Source organism: Symphalangus syndactylus, chromosome 13 (assembly GCF_028878055.3).
Source record: "Symphalangus syndactylus isolate Jambi chromosome 13, NHGRI_mSymSyn1-v2.1_pri, whole genome shotgun sequence".
NCBI classification, from domain to species: domain Eukaryota; kingdom Metazoa; phylum Chordata; class Mammalia; order Primates; family Hylobatidae; genus Symphalangus; species Symphalangus syndactylus.
The window spans coordinates 44,928,415-44,949,805 of NC_072435.2; the positions used below are offsets into that span (position 1 = coordinate 44,928,415).

Below are 21,391 nucleotides of genomic sequence, written 5' to 3' on the forward strand. Positions count from 1 at the left end.
TCTTTGTAGAATGAGGTCCTGAGACTTTGCTCAGGTACAGCAGGTCACAAAAATGATCTACAGCTGCCACCCTGTCCATCCAGCATGTCCCAGCTGGGATCAGGACTGTCGCGTTGTCTGCCTTGGGCTCAGGCTCATTGTCTCTTCCTCCCTCCCCACCAGGACCAATTCCGACTCCGCCCTGCACCAGAGCACAATGACGCCCACACAGCCAGAATCCTTTACCAGTGGGTCCCAGGACGTGCACCAGAAAAGAGGTATGGACAGGGGACTCGGGTGTCTCTGCTGAGGTGAGGCAAGTCCAGCAGGTAACCCCTGTTCTCCAGGAGGTCACAAGCTTGTGGGCAGATGGCCCTTCAAAGGAAGATTCAGACCATGCTGAGGGATCGGGGGAGGGGATCGGAAACTTTCAGAGGTGGTGCTACTTAAGTTGGGTTTTGAAGAGTGCATAGGAGTTTTCTAGGCAGATAAAACAACCCTGCAGGCACACGTTGGCTCCCATTCCTGGATTGAGGGCGTGGCCATCAAGTCTGGGTGCTGCACAGATGCTTGTTTCAAATGTAGTGGCAGCAAGCCCATGCAAAGGAGCATTTGTCAGCTCACGACAGAGCAGGCCAGGGGTCGACCTCAAGCCACAGGTTTCAGCTCCTTCCACTGCTTCCCACTGGACTTCCCTGGCTCTGCTGCTGAGAACTCTCCTCGTCTGCAGCCCCTGGGCCCGTCCTAGCTATAGCGAGTGAGAAAGAGGCCATCTCTTCCCAACTCTTGGCCAGAGTGTCGCCTCCAGCTGAGCCATGCACACCCCTGCGGCGGGGGCAGATCTGTACCCAGGTCCTTGGCTCCAATTTGAAGCCAGGTGTGGAGGCGGCATTCTGGGAACCTTCAAGGAGGGCATCTGCTGTCTTAAAAACTGGGGTGGTGCCATCAGAGAAGGGAGCTTGGAGGCTGTGAGGCCAGCCCCAGGGAACCTGGTGTAGCCCAAGGCGCTGAAACCAGGGAGTTGCACGTGCTTAGGGCTCACATACCTATGTTTGTATTGCTGCTGTTCACTGAGTGGGTGATTAACACGCAAGGGAGATTCTGCTGATAGGAGGAGGAAGAGGAGGAGGAGGAGGACTGTTGGCCAGAACCTCACTCCAGGGTTCCGGCTCAGCGTGCAGCAGAGACGGGAGGGAGAATAGAATGTCTCCATAATGAAAATGAGGCTTCTGGAACACCCAGGGGTGCTGAGGACGGCACAGTGCCTGGGGCTCCCCTGCTATTCCTAATGAGCAGGCTGTTCTGAGGCTGCTGCCTGTCCTACTAGGTCCCCACAAACACAGGACGTCTGAGGGGTGGGCACCAGGATATCACCATCCCCTGGGACACTGTAACCCGGGAAAGGAACTGTGACGTGGGACCCCTGGTGGCCTTGGAGTGGGGGCTTGGTGGGGACACGTCATCTATCCCCGCTCTCCTAGGAGGGCCTGAGGTGGTGACAGGGCTGGGGTTGGCCTGGCTGCCTCCTCGCAGCCTGGCTTTCAACAAGGAAGGGTTGGCCTATCTGGCTGTGCTCATCATGGGTCTCCCAGTTACAAGTAAAAAAAATGAAATGTGCAACAGGCATAAAGAAAATGGGGAAATGGGCTGGGTGTGGTGGCTCACGCCTGCAATCCCAGCATTTTGGGAGGCCGAGGTGGGCGGATCACGAGGCCAGGAGTTTGAGACCAGCCTGGGCAACATAGTGAGACTCCGTCTCTACCAAAAATACAAAAAAATTAACTGTGTGTGTTTGCACATGCCTGTGGTTCTAGCTACTTGGGAGGCTGAGGCAGGAGGGGGAATTGTTTGAGCCTGGGAGGTGGAAGTTGCAGTGAGCCAAGATCATGCCACTGCACTCCAGCCTGGGTGACAAAGGGAAACCCTGTCTCAAAAGAAAAAAGAAAATGGGGAAATGTTTACTCTTACCTTGACTGAAAGATCCAAGGAAAGGCACCTTCAGGCCCGGCTGGTTCCAGAGCCTCGACTGATGCCCATCCATCCCGTCACTTGGACTCTCCCTCTCCACTTCTTGCTCTGGGGCTGGCTGACATTGTGGCTGACTCATGGGGCTGCTGCTGCCACGAGTGCACCGGTCCCACCTCCATCAGCATTGAGTGACAGGGTCTGAACCCCTGTGCTTGGTGCTGGGGGCTCAATAAAGGTTCAGCCACTGGGTGCCAGCAGCCCAGAGCAGGAAGCAAGATCAAGTGGTGGATACGGAACAGAACATGCAAGCTAGGGCCAGGCGCGGTGGCTCACACCTGGAATCCCAACACTTTGGGAGGGAGGCTGAGGTGGGCAGATTGCTTGAGGTCAGGAGTTTGAGACCAGCCTGGCCAACATGGAGAAACCTTGTCTCTACTAAAAGTATAAAAATTAGCTGGGCGTGGTGGCACATGCCTGTAATCTGAGGCTGAGGCAGGAGAATCTCTTGAACCCAGTAGGCGCAGGTTGCAGTGAACCAAGGTGCCACTGCACTCCAGCCTGGGTGGGAGAGCAAGACTGTCAAAAAAAAAAAAAAAAAAAAAAAAAAAAAAAAAAGAAAAGAAAGAAGGAAAGAAAAATATACACACAAGCTAGGCAGCTGCTCTTGGGAGAGATTCTTGGCTGTTCTCTGTAGCCTGACGCCTCTGAGGCCCACGCTGGTTCAGCCTCTTCTGTGGGAAGCAGAATTCACACATCCTTAGGCTCCAGAGCTGCTGTTTTATATTATTTTATTTTAGAGACAGGGTCTTGCTCTGTCACACAGGCTGGAGCGCCATGGCATGATCACAACTCACTGCAGCCTCTACCTCTCAGGCTCAAGCGAGCCCTCCACCTCAGCCTCTCGCGTAGCTGGGACTACAGGTGAGCACCACCACACCCGGCCAACTTGCTTATTTTTTGTGGAGGTGAGGTTTTGCCATGTTGCCCAGGGTGGTCTCAAACTCCTGAGCTCAAGTAATCTGCCTGCCTTGGCCTCCCAAAGTGCTATAATTTCAGGTGTGAGCCACTGTGCCCAGCCTTGTTTCTTCCCTCTTTCTTTCTTTCTTTCTTTCTTTCTTTCTTTCTTTCTTTCTTTCTTTCTTTCTTTCTTTCTTTCTTCTTTCTGTCTCTCTCTCTCTCTCTTTCTTTCTTTCTTTTCTTCTTTTTTTTTTTTGAAACAGAGTTTCACTCTGTCACCCAGGCTGGAGTGCAGTGGCGTGATCTCAGCTCACTGCAACCTCTGCCTGCCTGGTTCAAGCAATTCTCCTGCCTCAGCCTCCTGAGTAGCTGGGATTACGAGTCCCGACCACTGTGCCCGGCTAATTTTTGTATTTTTAGTAGAGACGGGGTTTCGCCACGTTGGCCAGGCTGGTCTCAAACTCCTAACCTCGGGGATCTGCCCACCTCAGCCTCCCAAAGTGCTGGGATTACAGGCGTGAGCCACCACGCCCGGCCTATTTTTCCTTAAGTCACAGATTCTCTGACTCATTTAAAGCTGATGGGCCAGGCACGGTGGCTCACGCCTGTAATCCCAGCACTTTGGGAGGCCAAGGCGGGTGGATCACAAGGTCAGGAGATCGAGACCATCCTGGCTAACACAGTGAAACCCCGTCTCTACTGAAAATATCAAAAAAAAAAAAATTAGCCGGGCGTCGTGGCGGGCACCTGTAGTCCCAGCTACTCGGGAGGCTGAGGCAGGAGAATGGCGTGAACCCGGGAGGTGGAGCTTGCAGTGAGCTGAGACTGTGCCACTGCACTCCAGCCTGGGTGACAGAGCGAGACTCCGTCTCAAAATAAATCAATAAATAAACAAACAAATAAATAAATAAAGTTGTTGTTGTTTGTCATGAAGCCCTTTTTTGTGGTTTTAGTACAGTCCACAGAAGTTCCCATTAGGACAGTTGCAGTCTTACCATGGCCGTGACTCCGTGTGTCAGGGACGTGTCCTCCTGGTGCCACCATGCGGCTGCAAAGAAATTTCTTCTCTGATTCTCCTTCTCCCCTTCCCACTTCCCCAGTCTTACTGTTAACAGTCCCAGGAATGGAAGAGACCACATCAGAGGCAGACAAAAACCTTTCCAAGCAAGCATGGGACACCAAGAAGGTAAGAGCCTATGAGCTTTCAAAAACTTTTTTTCTTCTTTCTCTTCTCGAGCATCACCTGGGCAAAGGTGACAAAATGGCAGGTTGGGGTGGCTTCACCTTCCCGAGACAGGGAACCTCACTCTGATTTTTCCGTCTTCAAATTCAGAGAATCTGTTAGGTCTGTTGATCACTAAGATCACTAACAGCAGGCCTTACCCAACAGGCCGGAACTGCACAAAGAATTACAACCCAGGCCAGGCGCGGTGGCTCACACCTGTAATCTCAGTACTTTGGGAGGCCGAGGCAGGCGGATTGCCAGAGGTCAGGAGTTCGAGACCAGCCTGGCCAACATGGTGAAACCCTGTCTCTACTAAAAATACAAAAAATTAGCTGGGTATGGTAGTGCACGCCTGTAATCTCAGCTACTTGGGAGACTGAGGTAGGAGAATCGCTTGAAACCTGGAGGCAGAGGTTGCACTGAGCCGAGATTGTGCCATTGCACTCCCGCCTGGGCAACAGAGCAAGACTCCATCTCAAAAAAAAAAAAAAAAAAAAGAATTAAAGCCTGTTGCTGGTCAAGTTGCAGCAAAAGGGACAGCAATGCAAATTACTCCTCCCCTATGGGAAAGTGAGGCACCAGCCTGTGCCAAAATCCTTTTAAAAGGGTTTGCTCCAGGCTGTGCATGGCTCACGCCTGTCATCCCAGCACTTTGGGAGGCTGAGGTGGGAGGATTACTTGAGCTCAGGAGTTTGGGAGCAGCCTGGTCAACAAAGTGAGACCCTGCCTCTACAAAAAATGAGCCAGGCATGGTGATGTGCACCTGTACTCTGAGCTACCCAGGAAGCTGAGGCGGGAGTATCGCTTGAGCCCAGGAGGTCAAGGCTGCAGTGAGCTATGACTATACCATTGCACTCCACCCTGGACAACAGAGCAAGACCCCTTCTGGTGGGGGGAAAAAAAAGTATTTGCTCCAATAATTTCTTCTTCAGGAATTCAATCATTGAGAGTTGAGGAACAAATAAGGAGGGATGTGTTTTTTAAAGGTATTTTCCAGAGCTTTTGCAATAAACTAGAAATAGCCTGCACATTTCAGGAGTAAGGGATTTGATGAGGAAATAGTCCTCAGTCCCTCGAGGAGATAGGATTTTGAAGAAATTTTAAACTCATGGGAGACACTCCTGATACTATTGTCATGTGGACAGAGTAGGATAAGAATATTGGAAAAGGCATAAAACATGCAGAGATGCAGCTGCACAGATACCAGCAGGCGGACCTGACTGAGGGGCGTCTCACAAGGGTTGTGCGTCTTCTGTCCTGGTGACTGTGAGTGGCGCTGTCAGCCCTTTATATCCATCTGTGTATTTCTTTTTCTTTCGTTTCTTTTATTTTTATTTTTAAATTTTATTGTATTTGTTTTAATTATTTTTATTTTTATTTATTTCTTTTTTTTTGAGAAAGAGTCTTGCTCTGTTGCCCAGGCTGGAGTGCAGTGGCGTGATCTCGGCTCACTGCAACCTCCACCTCCCGAGTTCAAGTGAAGTGATTCTCCTGCCTTAGCCTCCCGAGTAGTTGGGGTCACAGGCGTGTGCCACTGTGCCTGGCTAATTTTTGTATTTTTGGTAGAAACAGGGTTTCACCATGTTGGCCAGGCTGGTCTCAAACTCCTGACCTCAAGTGATCTGCCCTCCTCGGCCTCCCAAAGTGCTGGGATGACAGGCTCTTTTTCTTTTTTTAGAAATAGGGTCTCTCTTATGCCTAGGCAAGAGTGCAGTGGTGCCACCCTAGCTCACTGCAGCCTTGGAGTCCTGGACTCAAACAGTCCTCTGCCTCAGCTTCCAGAGTAGCTGGGACTACAGGTGCATGCCACCATGCCTGACAAATTTTTGTATTTTTTGTTTTTTTGAGGCAGGATCTTGCTCTGTTGCCCATGCTGGAGTGCAATGGCGGGAACACGGTTCACTGCAGCCTCAACCTCCTGGGCTCAGGCGATCCTCCTGCCTCAGCCTGCTGTGATGCTGGGACTATAGGAGCGTGCCACCAAACCTGGCTTTTTTTTTTTTCTTTTTCTGAGATGGAGTTTCACTCTTTCGCCCAGGCTGGAGTGCAGTGGCGCCATCTGTGCTCACTACAACCTCCGCCCCCCAGGTTCAAGGGATTCTTCTGTCTCAGCCTCCTGAGTAGCTAGGATTACAGACGTGAGCTACCGTGCCCAGCCAATTTTTAAATCATTTATAGACACAGGAGCTCACTTTGTTGCCCAGGCTGGTCTCGAACTCCTGGGCTCAAGCAGTCCTCTGCCTCAGCCTCCCAAAGTGCTGAGATCACAGGCATGAGCCACCTCGCCTGGCCTATTTTTTAATTTTTGTGAAAGACGGGGGTCTCACTGTGTTGCCCAAGTTAGTCTCAAACTCCTGGGCTCGGTCTCTGTGTTTCAGTTTGGCACAAGGAGTCACTGAGATTTCCACTCTTGCAGGGAAAAAAACTTTAAAAAAAGAACCCTAGGCCAGGTGCAGTGGCTCACGCCTGTAATCCCAGCACTTTGGGAGGCCGAGGCGGGTGGATCACCTGAGGTCAGGAGTTTGACACCAGCCTGGAGAACATGGTGAAATCCCGTCTGTACTAAATACAAAAAATTAGCCAGGTGTGGTGGCACTTGCCCGTAATCCCAGCTACTTGGGAGGTTGGGACAGGAGAATCGCTTGAACCCGGGAGGCGGAGGTTGCAGTGAGCTGAGACTGCGCCACTACACTCCAGCCTGGGCTGCAAGAGTGAAAACTCCATCTCAAAAAAAAAAAAAAAAAAAAGAACTCTAGGCTGGACGGACACTGTGGCTTATGCCTGTAATCCCAACACTTTGGGAGGCTAAGGTGGGAGGATTGCTTGAGCCCAAGAGTTTGAGACCAGCCTGGGCAACATACTGAGACCTGGTCTCTGCAAAACATTTTAAAACAGTTAGCTAGTGTGATATGTGTGTGTGCCTGCTACTTGGGAGGCAGGAGGATCACTTGAGCCCAGGAGCCCAGGAGTTCAAGTCCAGCCTGGGCAACAGCAAGACCCTGTCTCTAAAAAAAAAAAAAAAATTCTAACAACAACAAACAAAACTAGAAAACAAATGTCCAGCAGCAGGCCACGGTCCACCCACACAGCTGGATGCTCTGCCGTTACTCAAGAAAAGGAAGATGGCGACAGTCACCTTGCAGAGGGAGACACACCCCTGATAGTGGAGTGGGGTGGTGGGTGAATTTTTAATACTGCTCAGAAATCCATTAATGTCTCCATAATGTTGGTGGAATGCTTTTCAAAGTATTCTTGAGAACGTGATCGCCGGCGTGCTTTGCAGAAATCCGGTAATGAAGCGAATGTTTACTCTCAGAATGAAGGAGGCTCTGGCCAAGTAGAAACCCGTTCAGCCGGCATTCCCCGCAGAGGCTTAACGCCCGCCGGTCGCACGCCACCCCTTGGGCACCCCAGTGGCTGCGGGTTGGGCATTGCCCCCTCACGGTGTGTGCATTTTGAGGCCAGCCCCACCCTCTGCCAGTGCGTTCGCCTTTTTCATCTGATGATCCTGAAAGAACTCAGCCAGAAGTGTTTGCCCCGGGGCCCCAGGGGCGGAAACATGTCACACTGGGAGGCCTCATCCATGGCTGGGGTTCTGTCTGGTCATGCCTGCCAAGAGCAGAGGACGGTCCTGCCTTTGTCCTTGAACAGGAGTCTCAGGGGGCCCTACCTGGAGCCTGTAGTTCCCCAGGGCCTGCAGTGATCCCATGTCTTGGCTGGTGTTAGTGCCCCCAACTCACAGGGGAGGAAACATTGGTCCTCCAGGAAGGTTTTCCTGGACACCCCCTCCCCAGGGCCAACTCACCAGACTGTCTGTGAGTGGTGGGGGCTCGGAGGCTGCCCTGCTACCCTACTGTGTCCTCACAGCCAGAGCCAGACCCCACCCTGCCTCAGAAGCCCTCGGAGGTACCTGGCATGTCTTTCTGCTGGGATTATGATTTTCTTTCCCGTTGCTGTGAAAGTCCATACTTCAGTCCGGGTGCCATGGCTCACACCTGTAATCCCAACACTTTGGGAGGCCGAGGCAGCAGGATCGCTGGAGCCCAGGAGTTTGAGGCCAGCCTGGGCAACACGGTGAGCCTCATCTCTTAAAAAAAATTAAAAAACAAAAATTATGCTGGGCGTGGTGGCTCATGCCTGTAATCCCAGCACTTTGGGAGGCTGAGGTGGGCAGATCATGAGGTCAGGAGATCGAGACCATCCTGGCTAACACGGTGAAACCCCGTCTCTACTAAAAATACAAAAAAAATTAGCTGGGCATGGTGGCAGGTGCCTGTAGTCCCAGCTACTCGGGAGGCTGAGGCAGGAGAGAGGCGTGAACCTGGGAGGCGGAGCTTGCAGTGAGCTGAGATTATGCCACTGCACTCCAGCCTGGGCGACAGAGCCAGACTCTGTCTCAAAAAAAAAATAAAAATTAAAAATTAAAATTAAAATTAAACTTTTCTTTTAAAGGCGGAGGAGGCCGGGCATGGTGGCTCACGCCTGTAATCCCAGCACTTTGGGGGCCGAGGTGGGCGGATCACGAGGTCAGGAGATCAAGACCATCCTGGCTAACACGGTGAAACTCCGTCTCTACTAAAAATAGAAAAATTAGCCGGGCTTGGTGGCGGGTGCCTGTAGTCCCAGCTATGCGGGAGACTGAGGCAGGAGAATGGGGTGAACCCGGGAGGCGGAGCTTACAGTGAGCTGAGATCCTGCCACTGCACTCCAGCCTGGGAGACAGATTGAGACTCCGTCCCTAAAAAAAAAAAAAAAAAAAAAAAAAAAAGGCAGAGGAGCCCTTCCCGAGACCTTGAACTTCAAAGGCTCTGTGGGCCACTGTCCAAGAAGAGCCTATTGTGGGCCCTTTCCTTACACCATGTCCACGTCCCGAAAGTGTCCTGAGAGTGCTCCTCAGCCAAGCAGAAAAACCAGTGTCATGCTGAGGGCTACCCAAGCCCTAGTCAGTGGAGGATGAGTATGGCTGCCCACATAGCAGAGGGATGTCTCGGGACTCTCAGGAAGTAGCAGACCCTGAGGGTCCCCGGGGAAGTCACATGTCTAGGTCTCTGCTGCAAAGCTGGTCAGCCCCAAGACAGGGGCAGTGACCTCTGAACTGAATTTAGGGCATCAGGTCCAAGCCTCCTGGGTCTCCCCTGACTCAGTTCTTCCCTCCTTTGGGCCTTGGGCTTGATTCACTCCCTGGAGACTGGTGGCTGCTCACAAACTTGCCCGGTGGGCACTGGACAGAGGCAACTCCTGCCCCCCGAACCCCTACCACCATGATCTGGGAACGGCATGGATGGTTGGGGACAGCTCTAGGGACACTTAGCCTCGGGTACCAGGGCTTAGAGCGGCCGGCTTAGCAGAGGCCCCTCTGCTGTGCTGGCTGCTGACTGCTGTGGTACAGCCTTGGGAGTGTCAAGAGGAGCTTTACACAAAATTTAAAAAGCAGCCAGGCGTAGTGCAGTGACGCGTGCCTATGGTCCCAGCCACTCGGGAGGCTGAGGCGGGAAGATCACTTGAGCTCAGGAGGTTGAGGCTGCGGCGAGCTGTGATCACACCACTGCACTCTAGCCTGGGTGACAAAGTGAGATCCTGTCTCTATGAAATAGAATACAAATTTAAAAAGATCCACATACCACGTTCTCCCCAGACTCCTCTGAAAAGAGACTGCCCACTGAGGGCAGGAGCAGGGGGAGGGGACCCATAGGGAGACCCTCTCTGTGCAACTCTTGGCTTCGCCCTGGGCATGTCTGGGGCCCGCCCCTCCACCCTGGGGGGTGCCCCGTCCTCTATCTGTGGGGCTCTGTGGCCCCAACAAGCTTGGTTCTCATGGTGCATCTCTGGGCTTTGTGGGAAGATCAGCCGTTTCAAGGAGGCGCAGTGCCCAGGAGGAGGGCCCCACAGGGTGTGCCGCAGGGCTCAGGCTCTCCTGTCTTCTCTTTCAGACGGGGTCCAGGCCCAAGTCCTGTGAGGTCCCCGGAATCAAGTAAGTCTCCACGGGGCCAACCCCGCACACCGCAGCTGCTGCGCTGCTCCGTCCACCCCGGGGCATTCTGTCCACTCTCTTGAGGTTGCAAGTCCCTGCAAGAGGGACACCGTGTGACCAGAGGCCAGTGACAGAGCCCCCACATACCCCCCCTCAGGCACCTCGTTCCCAGGGATGATGCCCTCTCAACCTCTCCTGGGTTCAGGGAGGTTGCTGCCCCCGGGTCCCCACCGTCCTCACCGGGTGTTAGGCTGCTTTCCAAGGTCCCAGCCTGGTGCCAGCCGACAGTGGTTTCCCAAGCACACAGCACCTGATGGGGGGTGTCCTTTTGCACCCGCTGATTTTCTCCCGCCAGCCCCCTGTCCCCACCGCCAGCCCCCTATCCCCGCCGCCAGCCCCCTGTCCCCGCCGCCAGCCCCGCCCCGTGAGCTCACATCCTGCCTGCCTCTGGCCTTTTCCCAGCATCTTCCCGTCTGCCGACCAGGAAAACACTACAGCCCTGATCCCCGCCACCCATAACACAGGGGGCTCCCTGCCCGACCTGACCAACATCCACTTCCCCTCCCCGCTCCCGACCCCGCTGGACCCCGAGGAGCCCACCTTCCCCGCACTGAGCAGCTCCAGCAGCACCGGCAACCTCGCGGCCAACCTGACGCACCTGGGCATCGGTGGCGCCGGCCAGGGTAAGGCAGGGACAGTCCGCCCTCGGACAGAGCACTGGCTTGTGGAGGCAACCCGGCCATCTGCAGGATGACTTGGCAGAGTCCCATCCCAAATACCAGGGCATGGGGGACAGGACTAGGGGGCAGCCGAGAGGCTGACCCAGCGGGCACAGGCATCCCAGGCAGGGGTGGGGCCTGGGTGCAGGCCTGGTGGAAAGGAGCGTGTGGTGCCCCCAGACACCAGAGAGTGGGTTTGAGGGTGTGTGATGGTGCTTTGGGGAGTCCAGGAGGGAAGCCCTGGGGGTTTTAACCCAGCTGGGGTGGGCCAGGCCTTCCCTCCGCCCCTCCTCGCCCCCAGCCCCTCACTGGGGGGCAGGACCAGGCCTGACCTGCTTCCTCCACCTGACATCTGACAGCGACCACCTACTTGTCACATCCCAGCACCACCACCCCCCACCCCTGTCTCCAGCTCCACACTCCTTTCTTCCTCAACCACATCCACAGGGACATCGCACAGGCCCCTCGCCCATCCCAATAGCTCCTGGCGCTGCTGCCGCCCTGCTACCCCTGGACCCCCCTCCTGTGGCTGTACTGATTGCAGAGGCGTCCCCCAACTCCTCTGTCCTTTCCCGGACCTGGACCTGACCCATTGTCAGCGTTTCCTGTCAGTTCCGCCCTCAGGACCTGGCCTGACCTGGTCCCTCTCCCCAGGCCCCCAGCCCCCTCCCCACCGAGAACAGCCACCAGCCATGGCTTCCTCCACTTGGGACCTCGCACGGCCCCCAGCTCCCTCTCAGTGAAAGCCTGAGGCCTCCAGGGTCTGGGATGTCCACCCTGGCCCACCCTCCACCCTCTGACCTTAGCCCCAGTCCCATCTCAGGGCCTCTGCACATGTAGTCCTTCCTCTCCAGGAGGCTGCAGGCCTCCCTCCCTCCCCTGCCCTGCCCTGCTCAGAGCTAGTCCCCTTGGCAAGGCCGTCCCGGCCCTGGCCTCTCCTGCCACGTTGCTTTCCTGCATCCCTGCCCTGGCCCACGTTGCTGCTCCGTCCTTAGCTGTTGCCTGCGTCCCCATTGGCTGTGCAGTGTGTGACCTGCATCCCGGGGTGGCAGGCACCTGGCTTCCAAGGAGGAGAAATGGCGTGGCCCCAACTAGGCCTGGGGGGTAGGACAGGCTGGAGGGGCCGTGGGGGATGCATTGGGGGTGGGGGTGACAGACGCCACCTCACTGTGCTCTGTCCTGCCCCAGAGCTGGAGAATGAACCGGCCCCGGCCCAGTCCACCAGCCCATCCTGCCTCTGCCCCAGGCTGGGAAGGCAGCACCAGGCAGGGCTTTCTATGAGACAGTCACATGCTTACATTTGTAACTGGCGGAGTCCCCCTGGCTGCCCTGGAAGAAGGAGCTGTTGGGAGGGGCGGCCGCTGGAGCAGGACAGCACCCCAATCGGGGGGCTCTGCTGGGAGACTCCAGGGTGAAATTGGCCAGCCTGGGAGCGGGGTTGATGCAGGGAGTGAAGGAAAGGGAGGAGCCTGGAGGCGGTCCTGGCTTTGGTGCCAGCAGGGCCAGGGGTAGGCAAGGGGCGTGGAGGGTGGCGTGAATGCCCCTGGGTTTTTTGGAGGAGGGCATGGGGACCAGAACAGTGAAGAGGGGACAGGGCCCCAGCCTGAGTGCATCGAGGCTGCATTCTGACTCCCACACCTGGGCCCTGGGCCCGCAGGGCTCTGCCACTGGACAGAGGGCACCAGAGAAGGCCCAGAAAACACAGCGGATTCGGAGGAGCCCTCTTCATTCATTGTCTCCAGATAGGGCCAGGCAGGCAGCATCCACAGGCACCTGCGCAGAACCAGAAAGCCGAAGGCCAGCGCTGGGGCTGCAGGTACCCCTGCCCTGCATAGAAGCCGCCATCTCCCAGCCCTTGCTTTTCCCCTCACATCTCTTCACGGCCACCAGAGCACATAGCCCCCTTCCCGCTGGAGGGTCCTTGGCAAGTCCCCAGTGCCCGCCCGGGAGCTGCGCACCTCCAGCCGGCGCCTAGTCTAAACAAGCACAAGGAAACACACAACATATGTGGAAGCTGGAGCCGGCGCTGGCCGGAGCGGCCCGGTAATGCCTGACATGTGTTGGGTTGTTTGTGAACCTGCTGCCCAAGCAGCTCGCCTGGCGGGGGCTTTGCTTTCTGGACGCCTTTTAAATCAAGCCAGGCTTTCGGCCCCTGGCACACACAAAGGTGGTTCCCTCCCTCCCCGCAAGCCCACCCGCCAGTCAGAACGTGAGCTCCCTCAGAAGGAAGACAGAGGCCTTTGCAGCCGGGAGACAGTACTCCGCTTGGCTCCATCTACATTTCCCGTATCCCTGGCTGCTTCCCAGAGTGCAGGAGGAGGGCAGGTCCTGGCTCCTCCTTCCTGGCCCAGCTTTGAGGCCGGGCGGGCCCTGACACCTGGCCCGCCCTCCCCTGGCAGCTCTCCCTGCCCGCTCCAGACTTCCCCTCCAGCTGGCTCTGTGCCTGTTCCCGAAGGTGAGCCAGGTTGCCAAAAGGAATTCAACAGCAAGGCGCCCGTCCGCCCTCCTGGGCCAACTGGCCTCTTTAGGGGTGGCCGAGAGCTCACTTTGCAGCCGGTGGAAGATTAAAAACCCCCTTGTGTTCAGGGCAGACGTTAGAGACTGGCAGCCCAAGGGCCAAATCCAGCCCATGGTATGTTTCGTGTGGGCCCACAGTTGTGCATCTGTGATACAGCCACACGCCACATCTTGACATTTCTGACGACAGCAAACCACATATTCCTGCATGGCCCCATCAGAGTATAATGCCTTGTCTTACTGCTCCTTTTGTAGGCTTAGACACACAAGTCCTTGTGCTACAGTTGCCTACTGTTTTTTTGTTTGTTTGTTTTTATTTGTTTTTTTGAGACAAAGTCTCACTCTGTCACCCAGGCTGGAGTGCAGTGGTATGATCTTGGTTCACTGCAACCTTCACCTCCTGGGTCCAAGCGATTCTCCTGCCTCAACCTCCCAAGTAGCTGGGAGTACAGGTGCCCACCACCGCACCTGGCTAATTTTTGTATTTTTAGTAGATACAGGGTTTCACCACATTGGCCAGGCCAATCTCAAACTCCTGCCCTCAGGTGATCCGCCTGTCTCGGCCTCCCAAAGTGCTGGGATTACAGGCGTGAGCCACTGCGCCTGGCTGACGGTATTCAGGACAGTCACCCTGTACAGGTTTGTAGCCTGGGAACAAGAGCCCTACCATCTGGCGGAGGTGTGCAGAGGCTCTGCCATCCAGGTTTGTGTAAGTTGCCCTGTGATCCTCATGCACAGCCATGAAATCGCCGGACAACGCGTTTCTCAGAAGTCACCCCCATTGTTAAGTGATGCGTGACTGTACTTAGAATCAACGTTGAAAAACCAGGGGAATGCCAGTAGAACACCAGATTTCTGGCTTCTCTTGAAGAATCAGACAGCCCAGTGGCCATGGCTGATGTCTTGCACCTCGAGACGGGCCACAGTACTCTGGTTTGCCTCAGGCCCCACCCGCCCCTGTCCCACATCTGTACCCTCACACGCTCCTGACATTTGTCCCTACTTTGTACCAAGCCCGACCTCTGCTTCTGACCTGGCACCGAGCATCTCTTGGCCTGCTGGATGCACGAAGTGGCAGACTCTCAGGAGAAGATGAGGGAGTGGCCCAGGGTCGTGACTCTGAGTGTGCTCTGAGCAGGCTTCCCCCACATCCTCCCGCCCAGGCCTCTGTTGATGCCTCCCTGGATGCCAGGGTCTGCAAAGGGCGCTTGCTGCCTGGGGAGCAGTTGACAGCACCAGGCTTCCTCCCACAGTGTGCAGCCAAGCAGAGCTGCCAGGGCATCCGAGGGGAAGTGCAGGCGTGACCGAGCTCGCCCTGGTGAGCAGCTGCCCTGGGCACGGACAAGGCTGTCTGTCATCTCCCCTCGGCGCTTGTTGGGTGTGTTCCCATGGGCCCACACACCTGCCGTCTCATCTGCCGGAACAAGGTTAATCTGGTGCCCGGATCTCCTGGGGTGAGTCAGGCGGCTTCACCCCCACCTTGACTGCAGGCCAGATGCTCTTTAGAGCCTGCTCCTGACCTCACCAGGGCCTCACTTTGAACCGGAGAGAGCGGCTGTTATCGTCGCCATCTCACCAACCAGGGAACCGAGTCTCCAGAGTGGATGGGGGTCAGGCCAGGCCTGCAGGGCTCCTCCTGCCATCGAGGGGCCTGTTGCCTGCCTGGAATGGTGCCCAAAATAACCCAGCCAGCCCCAGCTACTACCACGTTGAACTTGACCTCACCCAGCTTCATCACTGCAGCAGAATCCAAGGATTTGGTTGCTCAGGGCAAGGGCCTTCGGGGCTGGGGTGAGGGAAGGGGTGATGAGGTGGCCCGTCAGGACCTTTAGCAGGAATGATGTGTCAGACCCCAGGGCAGAGAGGGGGAAGGATGTTGAGGAGTGACATTCTTTACTTCAGACAGCCTGATGGGTGGCACTGCAGCCCGGGGAATGCACCAGGTCTGGGCAGGAGGAAGTGGATGGAGGACAGCAGGTGCTCGGGTCTGGGGGCCAAGAGAAGCAGCTACAGGAATGGGCACATTCACTGAAGGAGGGCAAGATCCACGAGGTGGTGGGCAAAACCACAGCATTGGGCAGGGCCTGCTGGCTTGAAGCTAACCACAACCCAAGCCATTTTCAGCCAAAAAAACCCATTTATTGTCTCCTGAAAGTGGGAAGCAGGCTCAGATGCTGCCTCTCCCCCACAGCCCTTCAGCTGGCTCCTCGCCTTGCCACAGGATGCCCCACATACGGCGTCAGACAGCCCTTCCTGGAATCCCATCCAAAGTCCCTGGGAAGGCTCTCATTGGACCAGCCTGGTCACATGCCCATCTAGGGGCCAATATTATGCTCCAGAGATGGGGACGTGCTGGTTGGCTGGCTGTGAGACACCCCCTTCCTGGAAGGAAGGAGAACAGACTGTGCAGGACTGTGGGATCCTCAGGTCAGGGATCAGGGCCTTCGGGGGGTGCCCAGGTTTGGCAGTTGGGACATGTCCATGGGCTTCTGTCTGAGCAGTTGAGCTATTCCCATGCAGTGTGACTGTGGGTGTGTAAGCAGCCCTTTCTCAGTGATCAGTCTCACACCCACTCTCCCTCCCTCCTACTTCCTTTCCAGGAATGAGCACACCTGGCTCCTCTCCACAGCACCGCCCAGCTGGCGTCAGCCCCCTGTCCTTGAGCACAGAGGCAAGGCGTCAGCAGGCATCGCCCACCCTGTCCCCGCTGTCACCCATCACTCAGGTGCGAGGGCAAGGTGGGGGGCAAGTGGGAGGGGGAAAGGGAAAGGTGGAGGCCTGGCTCTACCTCTTGGAAGGCCTCCTGCTCCTTCCAGGAGGCCACAAAACCTTGAGAATGCTCCCAACATTTTTAGTTTTTATTATCAAATTTTCAAGCCAGGTGCCGTAGCTCATGCCTGTAATCCCAGCACTTTGGGAGGCTGAGGCGGGCGGATCACTTGAGTTCAGGAGTTTGAGACCAGCCTGGCCAACATGGTGAAACCCCATCTCTACAAAAAATACAAAAATTAGCTGGGCGTGGTGATGTGCGCCTGTGGTCCCAGCTACTGGGGAGGCTAAGATGAGAGGATCACTTGAGCCCAGGAGGTGGAGGCTGCAGTGAGCCATGATCACACCACTGCACTCTACCCTGGGAGACAGAGTGAGACTCTGTTTCAAAGAAAAAAGAACAAACTCAAGAGGTTAGCTTTTGATTTTTCAATTTGCTGTATTTGCTTATCTACTTTTTTGGGTAGTTTTTATGTGTCTAGGAATTTGTCCATTTCGTCTTTGCTATCCAACTTGATGGCAGAAAATTTTTCATAATACTCTTTTGTAATCCCCCCGCCTTTTTTTTTTAAGACGAAGTCTTGCTCTGTAGCCCAGGCTGGAGTGCAGTGGCGCGATCTCGGCTCATGGCAACCTTGCTTCCTGGGTTCAAGCCATTCACCTGCCTCAGCCTCCCAAGTAGCTGGGACTACAGGCATGCGTCACTATGCCTGGCTAATTTCTTTTGTTTTTTTTGTATTTTTAGTAGAGATGGGGTTTCACTATGCTGGCCAGGCTTGTCTCGAACTCCTGACTTCAAGTGATCTGCCTCCTTTGGCCTCCAAAAGTGCTAGGATTACAGACGTGAGCCACCGCGCCTGACCGTAATCCCTTTTTTTAAAAAATTTTTGAGACAGAGTCTCGCTCTGTCACCCAGGGTGGAGTGTAGTGGCATGATCTTGGTTCATTGCAACCTCCGCCTCACAATTTCAAGCAATTCTTGTGCCTCAGCCACCTGAGTAGCTGGGATACAGGTGCCTGCCACCACGCCTGGCTAATTAAAAAAAATAATAGAGATGAGGTTTTGCCATGTTGGCCAGGCTGGTCTTGAACTCCTGGCCTCAGGCAATCTGCCCACCTCAGTCTCCCAAAGTGCTGGGACTACAGGCACGAGCCACCGCACCCAGCTTTATAATCCTTTTTATTTACGTAAAGTTGGTAGCAAAGTTCCCATTTTCATTTTCTGATTTTAGTAATTTGAATCTTTCCTCTTTTTTACCTAATCAATGCAGCTTCATAGAATGAGTTAGGAATGTTCACTTCTCTTCTATTTTTTGGAAGTATTTTTAAGTCCTCTTTAAATGTTTGGTAAAATTAGGCAGGTGTAATGGTAAATTCCTGTAGTCCCAGGTACTTGGGAGGCTGAAGTGGGGATTGCTTGAGCCCAGGAGTTTGAGTCCAGCCTGGGGAACATAGTGAGACCCCATGTCTTAAAAAAAGAAAAAAAAAAAAAGAGTTTGGTAAAATTCACCAGTGCAGCCACCTGTGTCTTAGCTCAAATCTGTTGGGAAGTTTCCAATCTCATCTCCTTCTTATAAGGCTATTCAGGTTTTCTGTTTTTTCTTGAGTCAGTTTTGGTCATTTGTGCATTTCTAGAAATTTATCCATTTTGTCTTTTTAAAAACAAAACAAAAAAACCCTAACAGAGAACTTGGACATTTTTAAAAAAAAATTTATTTTAATTTAATTTTATTTTTTTGAGACAGAGTCTCACTCTATCGCCCAGGCTGGAGTGCAGTGGCATGCACTTGGCTCTCCTGCAGCCTCTGCCTCCCAGGTTCAAGCAGTTCTCGTGCCAGCCTCCCAAGTAGCTGGGATTACAGGCATGTGCCTACCACGTCCAGCTACTTTTTGTATTTTTAGTAGAGACAGAGTTTCTCCATGTTGACCAGGCTGGTCTCAAACTCCCGACCTCAAGTGATCATGCCGTCTCAGCTTTCTGAAGTGCTGGGATTGCAGGTGTGAGCCACCGCGCCTGTCACTTGTTTGTTTGTAATGTAACCACAGTGGCATTGTCCACCTACAACAAAGTTAATGGTAGTTCCTTGGTACCTGGCAATGCATTTCTGGTACTGGACTCCATTTCTCCCTGCCCCTCGGCCCCCATGTCTCCTGTCTGCTTACAAAGTTGTCTTATCAGATCAAGATCCAGACAGAACTGTGGGCGCTGGCTCCTGGCAGCTGTGTCTTCAGCCACTTTGTGAGCTAGGCTGTCTTAATCTGACACCTGCCCCTTCCCTCTACCTGGAAACTTCTTTCTCTTCACAAATGACCCACTGGTCCTCAAAGGCCGGGCATCCTGCTAAGTGGTTTTTGTTCCATAGCTCCTGGGCATGCTCAGCCTTTCTTAGAGGGCAGGGACCCCACCTTTCCCAAGGACTGTCAGCCTGGTAGCCCCTGGCTGTGAGTTTCCACACAGACAGCGAACATCACACACTTCCCTTGTATTGATTTTCCTCTTTCCAGCTCTGCGAAGGCCTGAGCCAGCCCTTGGTGAGGGGCCATGCTGGTTATCTCCAGCAACCCCAGCCTCTCCAGCATCCCCAGAGTGGGCAAGGCTTCGGGCAGGGGGGTTTGGGAAGCCGAGGCAAGTGGATCACTTGAGGTTTCCCCGCGGCACCCACAGGAGCTGGGAGCTGGCTGCTCACTGAGCCACCAGGGATGGCCATCCTGGGCTTGCCCTGCAGCTGGTAGACTGGCCTGAGCTGCGCGGCATGTAGTGCGGGTGCAGGCACAACAAGCTGAGGTCAGGTCCTGCCCAGCTCCAGCTGACCCCCTGGGGCCCTGGGTGAGGCCCACCCTCTCTAGCCTGGGCTCCCTCATTGTGAGGAGCACCCAGCCGAGGGGCTGCCTGTGATCACAGGGCCCTTCCACCTCGCCTGCTGAGCATGCCAGGCTGTGGGGGCCTGAGGGGACCAGGCGCTGACAACCAGGGCCCGCCCCGCCTGACACTCTCCTCTCCTGCAGGCCGTAGCCATGGACGCCCTGTCTCTGGAGCAGCAGCTGCCCTACGCCTTCTTCACCCAGGCGGGCTCCCAGCAGCCACCGCCGCAGCCCCAGCCCCCGCCGCCGCCTCCGCCCGCATCCCAGCAGCCACCACCCCCGCCACCCCCACAGGCACCCGTCCGCCTGCCCCCCGGCGGCCCCCTGTTGCCCAGCGCCAGCCTGACTCGTGGGCCACAGCCGCCCCCGCTTGCGGTCACGGTACCGTCCTCTCTCCCCCAGTCCCCCTCAGAGAACCCTGGCCAGCCATCGATGGGGATCGACATCGCCTCGGTAAGCCCAGGGTAGGGTCCCTTGGGGCCTGGCTGGGGGTCTTGTGGAGGACAGCCCGGGGGCTGCAGAACAGTCGGGTTACCTGCTGCATGGGCCAGGGGTCAGGACCCCAGCGAACACTGCCCAGGCCCAGCTCTCCACGGGGCTACCCCTTGGAATCAAACTGAGACTGTCACTCCCCGTAGAGATGGAGAAACTGAGGCATGAGCAGGTGGCTGGCCCCAGACTCCACCCAAGGTGGGCCACCCCATGTTTAACTGCCGAGCACCCCCTCTTGGCCTCTCTGGCCCCTCCCACCTGAAGCCAGGCTTCCTAGGAGGCAAGAAGTGTACAGCGTTCGCAGGGCCAGGGCGCAGGCGGGGGGCCGGGGGTGACATGAGCTTATCAGAGAAGGAAAGACGAGGCCAGCCCGAGAGGCGGCAGCCCGTTGGGCACAGCGCCTGGGGCCCAGGGCTGGGGGCTGCAGCTCAGACCATTGGACTTTCTGCCCAGGGCCAGCTCAGGCAGACAAAGGCTGGGCTTTGACCCCGTACCCACAAACCTTCCTGACTGTCCAGACCACCTGCTTGCTCCAGTGGTGTGGGCTGGGTGGGAAACAGCTGCATTGGGCTACATCCAGGGAAACAGGGACTTGTGTTCGGGGCACAATGAGTCCTCCCACTTGACCCCAGCTGCCAGCCCCAGGCTAAATGTCCTCCAAACATTGTGTGCTCTGCAAAGAACAGCCGCCTGAGCTGGGCGGGACAGGCAGGTGAGCCTGCGGGTAGAGACCCATGTTCCCAAGTTGCTCTGACCTCACGGAGGGGACCACCCACGGCCCCTGGGTGGAAGAGTGCCCAAGTCCTTCCTTTGGTGGAAACAGAGCAGGTCCTGGGGGAGGCTCTCAAGGTGGGGCCTTGCCTTGGAGCTGGGTGGTTCTTGGAGGCACAGAGTGTCTGGGCCAGGTGCAGGGACGGCCCCTCTAGAGCTCTTGGGTCAGGCTGTCCATGCCCAGCACCCCCCCTCCCACAAGAAAGACGGCTTCCTGCCCCCACTTCAAGGACTTCTAGCCTCCTGGGGTTGAGGAGGGACTCTGAGTTTCTGCACAGACTCACCCAAATGAGAATCTCCCTTTGATCCCTTTGTCCTTTCCAACTCCAGGAAGGCCCAAGTCAGTCATCCCTAAGTAACAGTGCTGGCACCTCCGTCACCCACGCAGGCGAGCTCACCGCCATCCCCCGCCCTACCCCACCCCGTCCCACCTGGACTCAAGCCCTACCCCAAACTGCCCAGAAGGCACCACCAAGGACATGGGGGAGACAGCAGTTATAGGCCCTGGACCGGTCAGGCTGGGCCTCATTCAGTGACCGGCTCAGACAGGTCAGGCAAGTTGTCTGCAGGCACACAGCATGGCTGGGCCGTGCTAGGACAAGAGTGTGGTCTGAATCCAGGGCCTGGCCTGGCCCGACCTGCCTCTGAAAGGTCTGGGTCATAGCAGTGAGATACCCCGGCCTTTCGTCCCTTGGTCAGGTGGAGGAAGTGACTGCCCCTTGCAGGTCTCAGATGGCATAACCCAGGCAGGTTTGTCCTGCAGCAGGGCAGGGATACTGACTGCGCCATGCTGGGAGCCTGGGTTACCAGCAAGATGGCCTTCACTCAGTCCCCACCCCCAGAGGCGGGCCAGACCTGCTGGGCTGCAGACTTAGGGGCTTAGAGAGCCAGGGGACCTGCCCAGGGCACACCGTGAGGGAGAGCAGGGAACAGGAGGCAGCCTTGGGTTTTCCCTGCCCATGTGGGGGTGTGTGTGGCTTGTGGGTGTGCACAAGTGGGTGGGTGCAGGTGTATGTGGTGTGCACCTGCATGGGCGTGCATGCATGTGGATGTGTGGACATTTGTGGAGGTGTGGACATTTGTGTGTGGATATGTGTGCGTGTGTGGGTGTGTGCACACGGTGTGTACATTTTGGTGTGTGAATATATGTGCATGTGTGCA

The 21,391-nt window shown here is 55.7% G+C and overlaps 1 protein-coding gene across 3 annotated transcripts in view; it reads left to right on the forward strand.

Annotated features, from left to right (window-relative positions):
- CRTC1 (CREB regulated transcription coactivator 1) overlaps positions 1–21,391 on the forward strand; it is a 100,080-nt gene that overhangs the window by 67,022 nt on the left and 11,667 nt on the right. For all 3 annotated transcript variants that reach the window (XM_055236456.2, XM_055236455.2, XM_055236457.2), the window contains 6 exons: positions 163–257; positions 4,005–4,090; positions 10,060–10,100; positions 10,563–10,783; positions 15,937–16,061; positions 19,112–19,420. In XM_055236456.2, the coding sequence (XP_055092431.1) occupies positions 163–257; positions 4,005–4,090; positions 10,060–10,100; positions 10,563–10,783; positions 15,937–16,061; positions 19,112–19,420 (877 nt within the window). The remainder of the gene's footprint in view (positions 1–162; positions 258–4,004; positions 4,091–10,059; positions 10,101–10,562; positions 10,784–15,936; positions 16,062–19,111; positions 19,421–21,391) is intronic.